The 15,621-nt window shown below is 42.0% G+C and overlaps 1 protein-coding gene across 2 annotated transcripts in view; it reads right to left on the reverse strand.

The window, feature by feature from the left end:
- ldlrap1b (low density lipoprotein receptor adaptor protein 1b) overlaps positions 1-15,621 on the reverse strand; it is a 47,913-nt gene extending 32,292 nt beyond the window's left edge. For both annotated transcript variants that reach the window (XM_082153478.1, XM_082153477.1), the window contains exon 1: positions 15,342-15,621. In XM_082153478.1, coding sequence (XP_082009604.1) covers positions 15,342-15,426 — 85 coding nt within the window. In that variant the 5' untranslated portion in view covers positions 15,427-15,621. The remainder of the gene's footprint in view (positions 1-15,341) is intronic.

Raw genomic sequence — 15,621 nt, forward strand, 5'->3', positions numbered from 1 at the left:
ACATAACGTCAAAATATTTAAACAAATCGACTAGGGCTGGGTATTGACACAAATTTCACAATTCGATTCGATTTTGATTCACAAGCTTGCAAATCGATTCAATATTGATTATTTTGGATATCAGGTACAATACATGGCAAATTTTCTCAAGGAAAACAAATCTCTTAACTAATGCTGTAAACTATGGGAGTCAGTTGTAGCCTATAGGCTTCATTAGCCTACTATAATATTGAAGGTAAAATTAACTGATTTGTATACAAACACTTAAATTACACTTTTATTTATTTTTATAATAATAAAGTCATATGAAATATAAACATTTAAATGGTGGCTGTCATAAAAACCTGCCAGATTTATTCAAACATGCATTAAAAATTTAAGAACATTAAAAATTATAATGAATATGTAATATGGTGCATATATTTAGCAAAATGCTCATCTCTAGAGTTAATTTTTCTAGCTGACTAACGAGTTCATGGTCACTGGATATGGTTTAATATAGTAGTAGTAATAGTAGAAAATAGTAGTAGGCTACTACCGGTAGACACGTCGATGCTGCGCGTGATGTAGGTGAGCACGTTCGCTATGCTAATTTGCATATAGTGGTGTCCCATTTCATAGGGAAAGACCTTCACCCCCACTTCCCTCGTCGAGGGCACTCAAAACCAATTGGAAGTTTTAAGTGGAGAGAAACGGGACAGGGCCTTTGTCTATGATGCCTTAAAATGCTCCCTACATAAGCAGCTCACTAGGTTTTGAAACAACGCCATTACGTTTTCCGCTTCCACACTGCAAAACATTAAATCCCGACCGAATTTCCTGGATCTTATTCCCAGGGTCAGGCCATCTCTCGAAGTCATCTCACTCAAGGCCCCCGTTTACATAAAGCTCTTGAGTCATTTTCCTGCGAGCGTCTCAGATGACACTGTAATCACTGACCTGTAATCATGTTCCCATCCATGCAGCGGCTTCTTCAGGATACGACCTCGCCGTCCATCACAAGACCTGCTGAATCACCATCCTGACTGTCTGAGGTTTGCTCTGATTACAGCCCTCGCAGTGCGAGCTCAGGTTTAACAAACACGAGAGCTGAAAATAACACTTAGATGGAGACACGCTCCAGACTCTTAAAAACAGCTTTATGAGCCCTCGAGGAGTGTTCGGGAAAACCTTCATGACAATCTAATCAGTTTTACAATGCGCTTGGTGACACTGGAGGTGCAGAATTTCAACAGTACACACACAAGAACATGTTAAATGTCTATTTGCTCTGTGCCGTCGGACTCTCTAGGAATCTAACACCCAACATCTGATAACTAAAATCCATTTGTTTTTCGCGATTAAAAGGTGAACTAAGTAACTTTTTTACATTAACCGAACAGCTTCGGAGTCATTGGAATAGTTATATGAATTTTTTCGGGTTGAATGGTGGTCGTCTCGCACCCCCCAAGCGCCTGTGAGCCGAAAAACCACCCTTGCAACTTTGCGCCGGCGCAGCGTCAGGAAGTATCGCGTCGTGATATCACGTCTCGCGATGTAACGAATTGCTTTACGGCAAAAAAATCGGCTAAAATTCTGTCATTATTGCGCTCCCTCACGCTGTTCGAATCCGAATGAAGAAGACGTTTTAAAGAATGTCCCATCTGCTTTGATGTCATTGATCTATTAGCCTCTGGTATCTGAGAGTCGCCAACGAGTTTTTCGACAGTGTTGTCAAATATCTATTCCGAAGCTGTAGGGGGAGCTCTAGAGAGGAACCTGCGAGCAAAAAGCGAGAATACAGCGAAGAAATTCCCGTTTTAAATGAAAGCCCTGCTTTAAATGAATATTCTGGGTTAAATTAGAATTTGTAGCATAACACCATTTTGTAGCCAGATGCAATGCAAAAAGAATCCAGTGACAAGCAACTTGTCTATCCATCCCATACATGACACAACTAGAGTCCGAGACACAAAAAAATCAATCAAAAATCACAGCCAATCAGAAGAGATTGTGGGCGGAGTCTCTCTGTAAGCACATGGCACTCGCAACCGCATCAACCATACATAATACATACCGAGTGACCAAAAAATCTTTGTCATAGAATACACTTGTTTGCACACATTGAGTTGAAAAGTTTGAACATTAAATACACAAAAACAACACCTGAGATTATCACGGTCATTATTTGTGCTGTCGATCCAGCCATGATGCTGTAGAAAAATAGAAACCTTTTTTTTTTTTATATAATATCACAGAGAAAAACTCTGATAAACATGGAAAAGATAGCTTTTATCACGTGTCGCATTGTGTCTGGTTAGGACACTGTGTTATAGTAAAGTGTTGGCTTTTTATGATGAGGGTTATGTCTCACTGTAACCTAGAATTTCTTTCTTTAAGAAAAGGACCATTTTCTTAAATCTACAATGAAGTTAAAAATAGATGGAAATGAGATTCAATTACTCAAACTCAGATTTACAAGTGCTAATGTACATTATGAAATGGATATGTCCGCTCTTGGACGATGAACGATTGGTTATTGTAACATTAAAGCTCCCTAGATATCAGCATCGTTCATTGTAAATCTCATATTGGCTGAACACTTACGAGCCACGTCAGTGTCAAAGAGTCCCTGAACGGCATTATCATTTTGTGATAAAGAAACTCTGAATCTTCAGAGCGAATGTGACATGTAATGCTAACAGAGATTAGCAGAGAATGGAGTTATTGTCCATGAGCCCAACACTCACTCACTCACTGTAGACAAGCACAAAGCATGTTCAACTCAAACACACACACACACACACACACACACACACACACACACACACACACACACACACACACAAACACACACACAGTACCACGTCAAAGCTTCTGTTCAGGGAAACAACTGACACAATACAACCAAACAACTAAAAGCCAAATCCACCAGAATCAGAAGATTGACTCTTCAAATCAACACCAACTAGAGCCTCCTGCTTTCACAAAACCTGTCAATAACATTAAAAGAAATAATAAAATATTATATAATATACTTATTTAGTGAATATTAACTATATTTTTAGGACCATTAAGATTTTTTATTATTATTGTGACATTATTTTCATGACAACTAAGCACTTTATTTATTTTTATGTAATACATAAATATAAATAATATTAATCGTATTATGAAACAATTTAAATCATATTTTTACATCTTAAATAATAAAACTCACTCTTATACACTGAAGAGAATCACTATTCAGCATTAAGCATTATGGTAATAAAAATGTGCTTAATTGTCAACAATACAAATCTCAGTGGTTGAAAGAAAAAGGCCGTTCTGGACCGGTTTCTCCCTCTCACACACACTGATTCACATTAGTGCTGATCACTGCTGACTCAGTCCAGACCAGTCAACATCACACGTCTACAGGACTGATCACATGACCACCGCTTTTATCAGCAAAAAACGAGTCATGAGAGATTGCTGTGTTAACAAGGGCAACATCAATGCAGCAAAAGACACTTCGTTAATATTAATCATCATCGGAATAAACATCAGATCTACTGCATTTTAAATCTTAATGAGGGTGATTTCAGGAAAAGAGCTTTGGCAAAAATATGAAATATTGATTTCAATATTCAATACAAAATATGATTTCTTTGGTGAAAATACACTGACTAGTGGTTTTTACAGAAGTATATTACATCATATAACCTCAGAGCTCATGTACTGTTCGAGAAAATGCTATTTCAGACGCCTTCTTCAAAATGTAAAAGTTTAAAGTCACTTAGTAATCAAAATTGACAATTCAAATTTTTTTATGAAATATTGCAGTATTTTTTATAAATGATTTATCCATGCACATCATTATTTTATTTTTAAATACATGTAACTTCATAATCATTAATCAAAATAACTTCCCCTCCCACATTCAGCGACATCTCTTCTCTGCTCTGATGATGTGTTTACTGGCGTGGGGGCGGGGCAACCTGGCTGTCACTCACATGAGATCCACCAATAGCAAACCACGACCATCCAATCAATCCTCCACAGACAAAAATAAATAAATGAATAAATGTCTTGTTCGAGAAGCCGTTTCACTCTGATACGTCACAATATAGGGAAGAAAAGACTAACTTAAATTTCACGCCGACATTAATTTAATGTCTCTTTGTTATTATTTGTGAAATTTACCAGTTATTTCTGAGTGAAAACTGTTTCAAAACTGTATTGAGTGTGGTAGCTCATCCGCATATTTTGAAAGGTTGTTATCAGTCAAATCTGAGAGTGGGGTGTAGCGCTGTACTGAGAGACGCATGCAGACAGAGGCTGCTGGGATAGCTCTCTGTGAACTCAAGTAGCACAGATCATGCCGTCTGGGACCGAGAGAGATGGGAATAGCAGAATAGAAGGCATTGTTCAGTCAGGAGATAAAACAAGAGATGACAGAGCAGCAGAGGAGGAGGAGAAGAGAGATCTCACCCTGACACAGGCTGATACACACACACACGAATATGTGTATTATGTAAACTTTCCATGAGTTAACTACAATGACTTGAAAATGTATGCAATTTTTGTGAAGTACAATGTGTTTCCCAGGGGCGTTTCATGTCGACTTGAAAAGGTAATTTTGATGAGGATCAAGCCGAGCGGATCAGTGGAGAGGTGGTGTGTGTGTGTGTGTGTGTGTGTGTGTGTGTGTGTGTGTGTGTGTGTGTGTGTGTGTGTGTGTGTGTGTGTGTGTGTGTGTGTGTGTGTGTGTCTGATGAGACCCCATAAATAACATCAAGCTTTAAAGAGATTTGAAGGGCTCGGCACTGCTGTATTTAGCCTCAGGTTACACACACACACACACACACACACACACACACACACACACACACACACACACACACACACACACACACACACGTCTACAGGTTGCAAAAGGACACAATCAACAGGCTCTCTGAGGATCGTGAAGACCTGCTGTGTCTTCATTTCATGAACTACAGTTTGGTGAACACACACTCACAGCTCGCAGACATGCTGACGAATCATTGCTCACGCAGAGGGCTGGACCATCTATAGCTAACAACATTACATCTCAATATTTTTGGGATTTGCTGTGAAAAGGTGATTATTTTTCATCAGAGAAACAATCATTTTACCCCAAAAAATATTCAAAATATTTTTAAAAAAGCAGTAAAATCCAGTTATTTTTAATTAAATTATTTTTTCAAAACATTTTATTTTATATGCACCAATATATAGATGTTAAATAATACTAAAACACTCATATTTTACTAATATATTCTATATATTTTATAAAAAACAGAATAACGTTCAATAGTTTGGGGTCAATAAAAATATTTCTGTTTTTTTTTTTTTTTTTGCTCACCAAAGACTGCATTTATTTGATCAAAAATTCAGTATAAACAGTAACATTGTGAAATATTATTACAATTTAAAATATCTGTTTTCCATTGTAATATATTTTGAAATGTAATTCATTCCTGTGATCAAAGCTGAATTTTCAGCATCATTACTCCAGTCTTCAGTGTCACATGATCCTTCAGAAATCATTCTGATATGATAATTTGCTGCTCAAGAAACATTTATGATTATTATCAATGTTGAAAACAGTTGTGCTGCTTCATATTTTTATGGAAAACCATGATGCATTTACTCAGGATATTCAGGATTCTTTGATGAATAGCGAGTTCAAAAGAACAGCATTTATTTGAAATAGAAATCTTTTGTAACATGATAAATATCTTTACTGTCACTTTTAGATCAATTTAATGCACACTTGCTGAAAATTTATTTCTTTTAAAAAAGTCTCACTGACCCCAAATGGTAGTACACATATTTTACTTTATTATCTGGAAAAATACCACATATACTATTAAAATATTTGAGTTATGGTGCAAATGAATCACTGAATAGATTCGTTTTGAATTGATTCACTGAAGCAAACTATTTGAACTGATTCAAGGAAATGAACTGAAATGACAAAATCCTTTTTTTTTTTTTTTACTCTTATACTCACGAGTCCCAAAGACAAAGAAATGATCATGAAACATATCTCAAGACACTTTAAGAAACTGAATGACCCAATAACATAAATCCCAAGTATATTATGAATGCTTGCTACATCATCCATACACTCCTCTCATAACATCCCGTAAACATGAGAAGTTTACATATCCATCAATGTCAGTCAAACAACTTCCTTACAAAATCACTTTCTTAATCTCTTACTGACCCTGATCTGCTTCCAATCTCCAGCGACACACACACCAGCATGAATATGAATGAGTGTGTGTGTGTGTGTGTGTGTGTGTGTGTGTGTGTGTGTGTGTGTGTGTGTGTGTGTGTGTGTGTGTTGAGATACTGACGATGTCTGAGGAGGTTAAATCTGTTTTGTAAAGAGAGCTTTGATGGACACAATCTCCTTTACACACTGGCAGCGGTGCTCAGATCTTCAGACACATTTCACTGTTGCCCATCCCAGCAGGAGCTCCAAACCCTCAGCGCTGGAAACATGGGAATTATTACAGACCCAATATTTTCATTCAGAGTCAACATAATCAGATTTATCTCAGGAAGGGAGTTCAGGTATTTGCTTGCTGCAGAATTCCACATTAACAGCAAACCAAATGCTATAAATATTCCGATATTTATCAGTAAAAGGATTCCAGTTTTAAACTTGGACCAATAATTTCATAAACTATTCTGAATCTTTGCTGCATGCAAAAGAAAAGCAAGACCGATATAATCCGATTCATCAAATAAATTGTCTTTTTAATTGATGCTTTTTAATGAATGACTCAAAATCTATTTATTTAACAGTAATCACTGTTGAAAATGCAAAAAATATATTTATTTTACCTGTTCAAAAACAGTCCTTTATTCAGCTTGATATTGCAAAATGGTATTTGTTATCATATTATTTTAATTTATTATCATAATCATAACATATGTAGCGCAAATAGTTTTACTGTTTGCACTTTGTCATTCTTTTACTTCACTATAGCAGCAAATCATTCAGAAGTCTCACACAATAACAGAAAACATTGCAAACTAAGGTGGATACGTGATGTTAGCTGTACTGGGACTTCGGCTAAACTTAAGTCTGACTTAAGACATAATGGCTTCATGTTTCATGTCACCTTTTCATCTGGCAGTAGATCAGCTGATCCGACGCCGAACACGAGAGAGATTCTGCCAATCGAATCTACTGGCTTTAAGACTGACATCTCTGTGGGAAGATGGTTAACAGCAGGAAATGATAGCTTTTCATTCACCCAACCCTGCGCTTGCTCAAGATTACTGAAACCAACTGCCACTATAGCCTGTCGAGAGCCCTTTCCACATCAGCACGACTGTACGTGACTAAACGCTCAGACAGGAAATTATTACAGCCTTCAGAAATAATTCAATCTGGCTTTTGAAACATAATGGCTTATTTAAAGGAATAGTTCACTTAAAAATGAAAATTCTGTCATCATTTATCATCCTCAAGTTGCTTCAAACCTGTATGAGTTGCTTTCTTCTGCTGAACACGAAAGAAGATATTTTGAAGAATGTTAGTAACCAGAAAGTTGGACCCCATTGACTTCCATAGTAAAAAAAAGATACAATGGAAGTCAATGGGGTCCATCAACTGTAGCTTATTTGTAGACTGTTTACGATTGCTGTGTTTATCTGTATTTTACACTGGCTTAAAAATGACTCATCCAATCAGAGCTCAGAGTCAGAACCATCAGTTTAACTAAACATATTCTAGAAATTGTCATTAGAGAGCTGCAGGCGCCAAACGTGGCCACATAATCTCACGATTTTAGCACTAAAGTCTACAGTCCATCACCGGTATATAAGTGCATCATGTGTTTAGTGTAAAAGCGTCTGTGGGTTTCAGGCGTCATGCCGTGTGAGTCTGCTGCAGTGAGACACATTTCCTGTCAAGACAAGCTCGAAAGAAACAGCTACTGTCTGCCGATCTTACAGTGGAGACACTCACAGATGATGTGAGTAAATATCCTCAGAGCAGAAGTGGGATTAAGTGTGTGTTCAAACTTGGCATGTTTGGTTTGATAAAAACAAGAGCAGAAGTGGGATTAAGGGTGTGTTCAAACTTGGCATGTTTGGTTTGATAAAAACGAACTCTGGTGTGATTGCAATGCGGTTCATTTGAATAAGTAAGTGTGAACGCTGCCATCCGAACCCTGATCACACAACAAGCGGACGGAGACCGGTGAAAAGATGACTCTCAGTCCGCCTCCAAGCCAACAGTCACACTAAATGTGTCTATAAAGCACGCATTGTGTTTATCGTGCAATTTATACGCACAAATTTGTTTTACGTGCATATGATACGCAAGGGTTGGTTTAGTAGTGGTGTGGGGTTCGTAATGTATTATACGTTTGGTTAGGATTAGTGGTGCAATAAACTGCGTAAAATATGCACGAAAAAACTAATTTTCTCCTATAAATTGCACGATAAACACAATGCGTGCAATAGAGACGCATTTTCATGAGAGCGGATCAAATGAAATATAAACGCAACATAGACCAAAGACATGTAAACGAACCAAAAACAGGACATGATGTCACAAGATGCGACCCTAAAAAGGACAGAATGCTGAAGCACACCTGTTTTTTCTCTTCATAATCGTGATGTTGCCCATCACAGTCCGATATAGGCGTCAAGTCACTTTCATTTATATAGCGCTTTTTACAATAAAGATTGTTTCAAAGCAGCTTTAATTTCCTTTGATAATAGGAAATTAATGGAAATGGATTGATTGAAATAGGCTGTACAGCATCATTGTACAGTTGAAGTAAGGTTTTGATTCATTCATTTCCATTGTAAAAATCATTAGTTATTCATTTCCTTTGTGTGTGTGACCGAGGTATTCCTGCCGTTGTTTTTTTTTACTCAGTTACATATTTTATAATCTCTTCACGAGTTCTCAGCTGGTAAAAATACCATCATACGCACAAACAACGAGCGCATTAATCCCAGAACACATCATTGTTTTGGATGTGCGGTATAAGTGCCGTCGCAAAATATGTCATAAAAGCCGACCAATCAGGATGTGAACATATCCATAGCCTTTAGGTTCGGTGTTAAAAATGCTTATCTGCACACAAAGCGGACCAGGATTTAAAAAAAAAAAAAAAAAAAAATTTTTATTGGCCAAGCAAACCGAACTGCAATAGTCAACACACCCTAAATGTATAGAAAAATGTGTCATTCTCCTGCAGGATGGTTGGATGAAGACACGGAACATTAGTAACAAACCGTAACACAGTCCACCATAACGTAAACATAGATAGAAGAAGAATCAGTTAAAATTATATTTATATAATATTTATTATATTTATGAGATAAGGGCACAAGAACAATTGAAAATGGCAACATTAGCGGGATATTTGGGATTTTTTTCTAAGCCTGGACATTCCAAGTTAAAGGCACGTTTATTAAAGAATAATTGAAGGAAACAAATATAGAATGATAAATGATATATATATATATATATATAGGGGTTCAAAACCCCTTATGATGCCCAAAAAAAGGAGGACCGTGACGTCGCCCGGTATGGCGCAGCCGGGGCCCCACCCTGGAGCCAGGCCCGGGGTTGGGGCTCGTATGCGAGCGCCTGGTGGTCGGGCCTCCCCCCATGGGGTCCGGCCGGGCTCAGCCCGAAGGAGTGACGTGGGGCCACCCTCCCGTGGACCCACCACCTGCAGGAGGGACCGTAAGGGGCCGGTGCTAAGTGGATCGGGCGGCAGTCGAAGGCGGGAGCCTAGACAACCCGATCCCTGGACGCGGAATCTAGCTCTAGGGACATGGAATGTCACCTCTCTGGCGGGGAAGGAGCCTGAGCTTGTGCGTGAGGTTCAGAGATTCCGACTAGAGATAGTTGGGATCACCTCTACACACGGCTTGGGCTCTGGAACCACACTCCTCGAGAGAGGATGGACTCTTCACCACTCTGGAGTTGCCCATGGTGAGAGGCGGCGGGCTGGTGTGGGTTTGCTTATAGCCCCCCAGCTCAGCCGCCATGTGTTGGAGTTCACCCCGGTGAACGAGAGGGTCGCTTCCCTATGCCTTCGGGTCGGGGATAGGTCTCTCACTGTCGTTTGTGCTTACGGGCCGAACGGCAGTGCAGAGTACCCGGCCTTCTTGGAGTCTCTGGGAGGGGTGCTGGAAAGTGCTCCGACTGGGGACTCCATCGTTTTACTGGGGGACTTCAACGCCCACGTGGGCAGCGACAGTGACACCTGGAGGGGCGTGATTGGGAGGAACGGCCCCCCTGATCTGAACCCGAGTGGTGTTCTGTTATTGGACTTCTGTGCTAGTTACAGCTTGTCCATAACGAACACCATGTTCAAGCATAAGGGTGTCCATCAGTGCACATGGCACCAGGACACCCTAGGCCGGAGGTCGATGATCGACTTTGTGGTCGTTTCATCCGACCTCCGGCCGTATGTCTTGGACACTCGGGCGAAGAGAGGGGCGGAGCTGTCAACTGATCACCACCTGGTGGTGAGTTGGATCCGATGGCGGGGGAGGAAGCTGGACAGACTCGGCAGACCCAAACGTACTGTGAGGGTCTGTTGGGAACGTTTGGCCGAATCTCCTGTCAGAGAGATCTTCAACTCCCACCTCCGGCAGAGCTTCGACCAGATCCCGAGGGAGTCTGGAGATATTGAGTCCGAGTGGACCATGTTCTCCACCTCCATTGTCAACGCGGCCACTCGGAGCTGTGGCCGTAAGGTCTCCGGTGCCTGTCGAGGCGGCAATCCCCGAACCCGGTGGTGGACACCGGAAGTAAGGGATGCCGTCAAGCTGAAGAAGGAGTCCTATCGGGCCTGGCTGGCTTGTGGGACTCCTGAGGCAGCTGATGGGTACCGACGGGCCAAGCGGACTGCAGCCCGGGTGGTTGTGGAGGCAAAAACTCGGGCCTGGGAGGAGTTCGGTGAGGCCATGGAGAAGGACTATCGGTCGGCCTCGAAGAGATTCTGGCAAACCGTCCGGCGCCTCAGGAGGGGGAAGCAGTGCCCTACCAACGCTGTTTACAGTGGAGGTGGGCAGCTGTTGACCTCGACTGGGGATATCACCGGACGGTGGAAGGAATACTTCGAGGATCTCCTCAATCCCGCCGTCACGTCTTCCATTGAGGAAGCAGAGGCTGAGGGCTCGGAGGCGGACTCGTCCATCACCCAAGCTGAAGTCACCGAGGTAGTCAAGAAACTCCTCGGTGGCAAGGCAACGGGGGTGGATGAGATCCGCCCTGAGTACCTCAAGTCTCTGGATGTTGTGGGGCTGTCTTGGCTGACACGCCTCTGCAACATCGCGTGGCGGTTGGGGACAGTACCTTTGGACTGGCAGACCGGGGTGGTGGTCCCTCTTTTCAAGAAGGGGGATCGGAGGGTGTGCTCCAACTATAGGGGGATCACACTTCTCAGCCTCCCTGGGAAAGTCTATGCCAGGGTACTGGAGAGGAGAATCCGGCCGATAGTAGAACCTCGGATTCAGGAGGAACAGTGTGGTTTTCGTCCCGGTCGTGGAACACTGGACCAGCTCTATACCCTCTACAGGGTGCTGGAGGGCTCATGGGAGTTTGCCCAACCAATCTACATGTGCTTTGTGGATTTGGAGAAGGCATTCGACTGTGTCCCTCGCGGCGGCCTGTGGAGGGTGCTCCGGGAGTATGGGGTCCGGGGCCCTTTGCTAAGGGCTATCCGGTCCCTGTACGACCGGAGCAGGAGCTTGGTTCGTATTGCCAGCAGTAAGTCAGACTTGTTCCCGGTGCGTGTTGGACTCCGGCAGGGCTGCCCTTTGTCGCCGGTTCTGTTCATAATTTTTATGGACAGAATTTCTAGGCGCAGCCAGGGGCCGGAGGGGGTCGGGTTTGGGGACCACACGATTTCATCTCTGCTCTTTGCGGATGATGTTGTCGTGTTGGCCTCATCAGACCAGGACCTCCAGCATGCACTGGGACGGTTTGCAGCCGAGTGTGAAGCGGCTGGGATGAAAATCAGCACCTCCAAGACCGAGGCCATGGTTCTCAGTCGGAAAAGGGTGGCTTGCTCGCTTCAGGTTGGTGGAGAGCTCCTGCCTCAAGTGGAGGAGTTCAAGTATCTTGGGGTCTTGTTCACGAGTGAGGGAAGGATGGAACGGGAGATTGACAGGCGGATCGGTGCAGCTTCTGCAGTAATGCGGTCCCTGTACCGGTCTGTCGTGGTAAAGAAGGAGCTGAGCCGCAAGGCGAAGCTCTCGATTTACCAGTCAATCTACGTTCCTACTCTCACCTATGGTCATGAGCTGTGGGTCATGACCGAAAGGACAAGATCCCGGATACAAGCGGCCGAAATGAGCTTTCTCCGCAGGGTGGCTGGGCGATCCCTTAGAGATAGGGTGAGAAGCTCGGTCACTCGGGAGGAGCTCAGAGTAGAGCAGCTGCTCCTCCACATCGAGAGGGGTCAGTTGAGGTGGCTCGGGCATCTTTTCCGGATGCCTCCCGGACGCCTTCCCGGGAAGGTGTTCCGGGCATGTCCCACCGGGAGGAGACCCCGGGGAAGACCTAGGACACGCTGGAGAGACTATGTCTCCCGGCTGGCCTGGGAACGCCTCGGTGTCCCCCCGGAAGAGCTGGAGGAAGTGTCTAGGGAGAGGGAAGTCTGGGCATCCCTGCTTAGACTGCTGCCCCCGCGACCCGGCCCCGGATAAGCGGTAGAAGATGGATGGATGGATGGATATATATATATATATATATATATATATAAATAATTTCACACTTTCTACAAATAATATACGTAACATTTCTTCAATGCTGCTGATGGATGACGTATTTCGTTCATGAAGACACGGTGGAACATGATAACCGCTGATATGCCGATAATTTAAACCATGTTAATATTGGCCAGTACCCTCATATGGTCACCAGTATATCATGCATCCCTAAGAACCCAAACATCACAGTGTGCTGACATCAGTCTGACAGAGAAGTGTGTTTGCGGAGGGGTTCCCCATGTGAAAGCAAACAAAAAGGTCACCCGGCAGTTAAGCTTGTTTTTGTGCATCAGATGGACTGAACTCTGCAGGAATGGGACGTACACACACCGCATCTGACATCAGAGACTGGTTGAACCTCGCGAGCCGCTGAGACCAGCAGTGTTTTCCATGTGCACAGATGTTTAAAGAAATACTTCACCTGAAAAATGACCATCTCTTAGTCTTAATTTACCCATCCTGACATTGTTTTAAACCACATGAGTTTCTCTCTTCATTGGAACCCAAAATTGCATTTTTGAAGAATATCCTGAAATGTTTTTGAATGAATTGGCTGCTCTTTTCAATATAATGAAAGCGAAAGGGGACTAGGGCTGTCAAGCTCCAAAAATAAATAAATAAATAAAAGCATCATAAAAGTACATAACTTATGATACCATGACACCTTACACTATACATGGACCACTTTTAAGATGCTTTTATAACATTTTGGATCTTCACAGCTTTAGTCCCCATTCGCTTAAAGGGTTAGTTCACTCAAAAATTCTGTAATTAATTACTCTCCATGTCGTTTTTAAACCCGTAAGACTTTCGTTCATCTTCGGAACTCAAATGAAGATGTTGTTGATGAAATCTGAGAGCTCTCTGTCCCTCCATTGACAGCTACACAACTACCACTTTGATGCTTCAAAGAGTTCATAAAGAGATCGTTAAACTAATCCATATGAATTGAGCGGTTTAGTCCAAATTTTCTGAAGAGACACGATGGCTTTATATGATGAACAGACTGAATTTAGGCTTTTATTCACATATAAAAACATTCATCAACTCCGAGAACCAATGAGGTTCATTCTTGTGTTACGCATCACGTTTGAGCTTCAGCAAGAACCAATGAGGTTCGTTCTATTGTGTTATGCAGGTTCTGTTGAGCTCCTGTTCACTGATCAATGTTTAAATGCGAATAAAAGCCTAAATTAAATCTGTTCATCATATAAAGTGATCGAGTCTCTTCCGAAAATTGACTAAACCGCTCAATTCATTTGGATTCATTTTTTGATCTCTTTATGAACTTTTTGAAGCGTCACAGTGGTAGTTGCGTAGCTGTCAATGGAGGGACAGAAAGCTCTCAGATTTCATTGAAAAGATCTTCATTTGTGTTCCCGTAGATGAACGAAAGTCTTACGGGTTTGGAACGACATGAGGGTGAGTAATTAATGACAGAATTTTCATTTTTGGGTGAACTAACCCTTTAAGTATAGAAAACACCAGCCAACATTCTATGAAAGCAATTCCCCTTTTATGTTCCACTGAAAAAAAATGAGTCATGGAGGTTTGGAACAATTCCTTTGAGGGTGTGTTTTATTGGAGCCGAGACAACATAGCAAAAGAAATTGTCAAACATGGTGACAGAAAAAGAGAGAAAACCAGAGGATACCTTTCTTTGCAGTCTTACTTTTTCCTCCAAATAAAGCAAATCCATGTATCCTACACCTAAAAAGCATTGCCTAGCAACAATGGGTTGCCAAATCATTCACATTCTACTGCCATGCTCTCTGTTAGCAACACAAAACCCCAGATTATGTTCTTTTAGATCTGATTCCTACAGATACTGCTGTTCGTTTTTTTTAACCGGTTTATACGAATCAATAATTCAGGAATCTGACGATAGTGATCTCGCTGTATGTTTACAAATCCCCCAAAAAGAACCGACTCATAAGAGTCATTCGTTCGCGAATCGCTTTACATGATCGCGCTATTCATGGGTTTCATCAGGTCCCTTTCCACAGGTGTATAAAATCAAGCACCTAGATTATGAATGCAGACTGCATTGTGCTTGATTAATACACCTGTGGAAAGAAACCCATGAATTTGCTTTTGATTCACTATAAAGAATCGGCTCACATGAAGCATTCGCCTGGGAACCGAGACTGATTGCGCTGTAGCTTCAGTGAAAAACAGTGCAGGATATACACACCGTCAAAAATGAAACGCCAGGAAAATAATTCGGATTAGGCATTTAAAAACAAAATCGGTTCTGAATAATAAAGGGTTCGAAACCTTTCTGGAGAATAATATACATTAATATCTACAATACACACACTACAGTAATTAAAAGGCGTGCTATTTCCTGAACATTGCTTTTAAATTGCACTAAAATGGATTTGACTATAACGGACTTTGAAAACTTAAACCGTTCAGTCATTTGTTATGAAATGTCATGTGCAAATGCGAGTAAATTCCTGCTTTAGCATACAAGTTGCAAACAACTTTGACTCTGAACTTCAAAACAGATCTGCGGATATAAACAATATACATAAGGGTCGTTCCCAGGAAAATTCATGCAGACTGACAGCTGTAAAACTCACTTTTATGTTTCCCAGAGGTCCAGGACTCTTTCGCCAGACTGGGACTGCGAATGATCGCGCGTCCGGCTGATTTTAGCGCGTCCATGATGATGATGATGAATACCAGTTTATGTGACAATTAATAATCCTGAGAGCGCGATCCTCCGACTGTCCTCTGCCCGGTCGAGCCCGATCCTCTGCCCGCAGGAAAACTTTTCTGACAGCCAGTGATTTTCTTCCTTTTCCGCGGATGATCCCGGGTGGATGTGCGAACATGCTCGCCACGGTGGGCGGGGTTTAG

Source organism: Leuciscus leuciscus, assembly GCF_965113295.1.
Source record: "Leuciscus leuciscus genome assembly, chromosome: 22".
Taxonomy (NCBI): domain Eukaryota; kingdom Metazoa; phylum Chordata; class Actinopteri; order Cypriniformes; family Leuciscidae; genus Leuciscus; species Leuciscus leuciscus.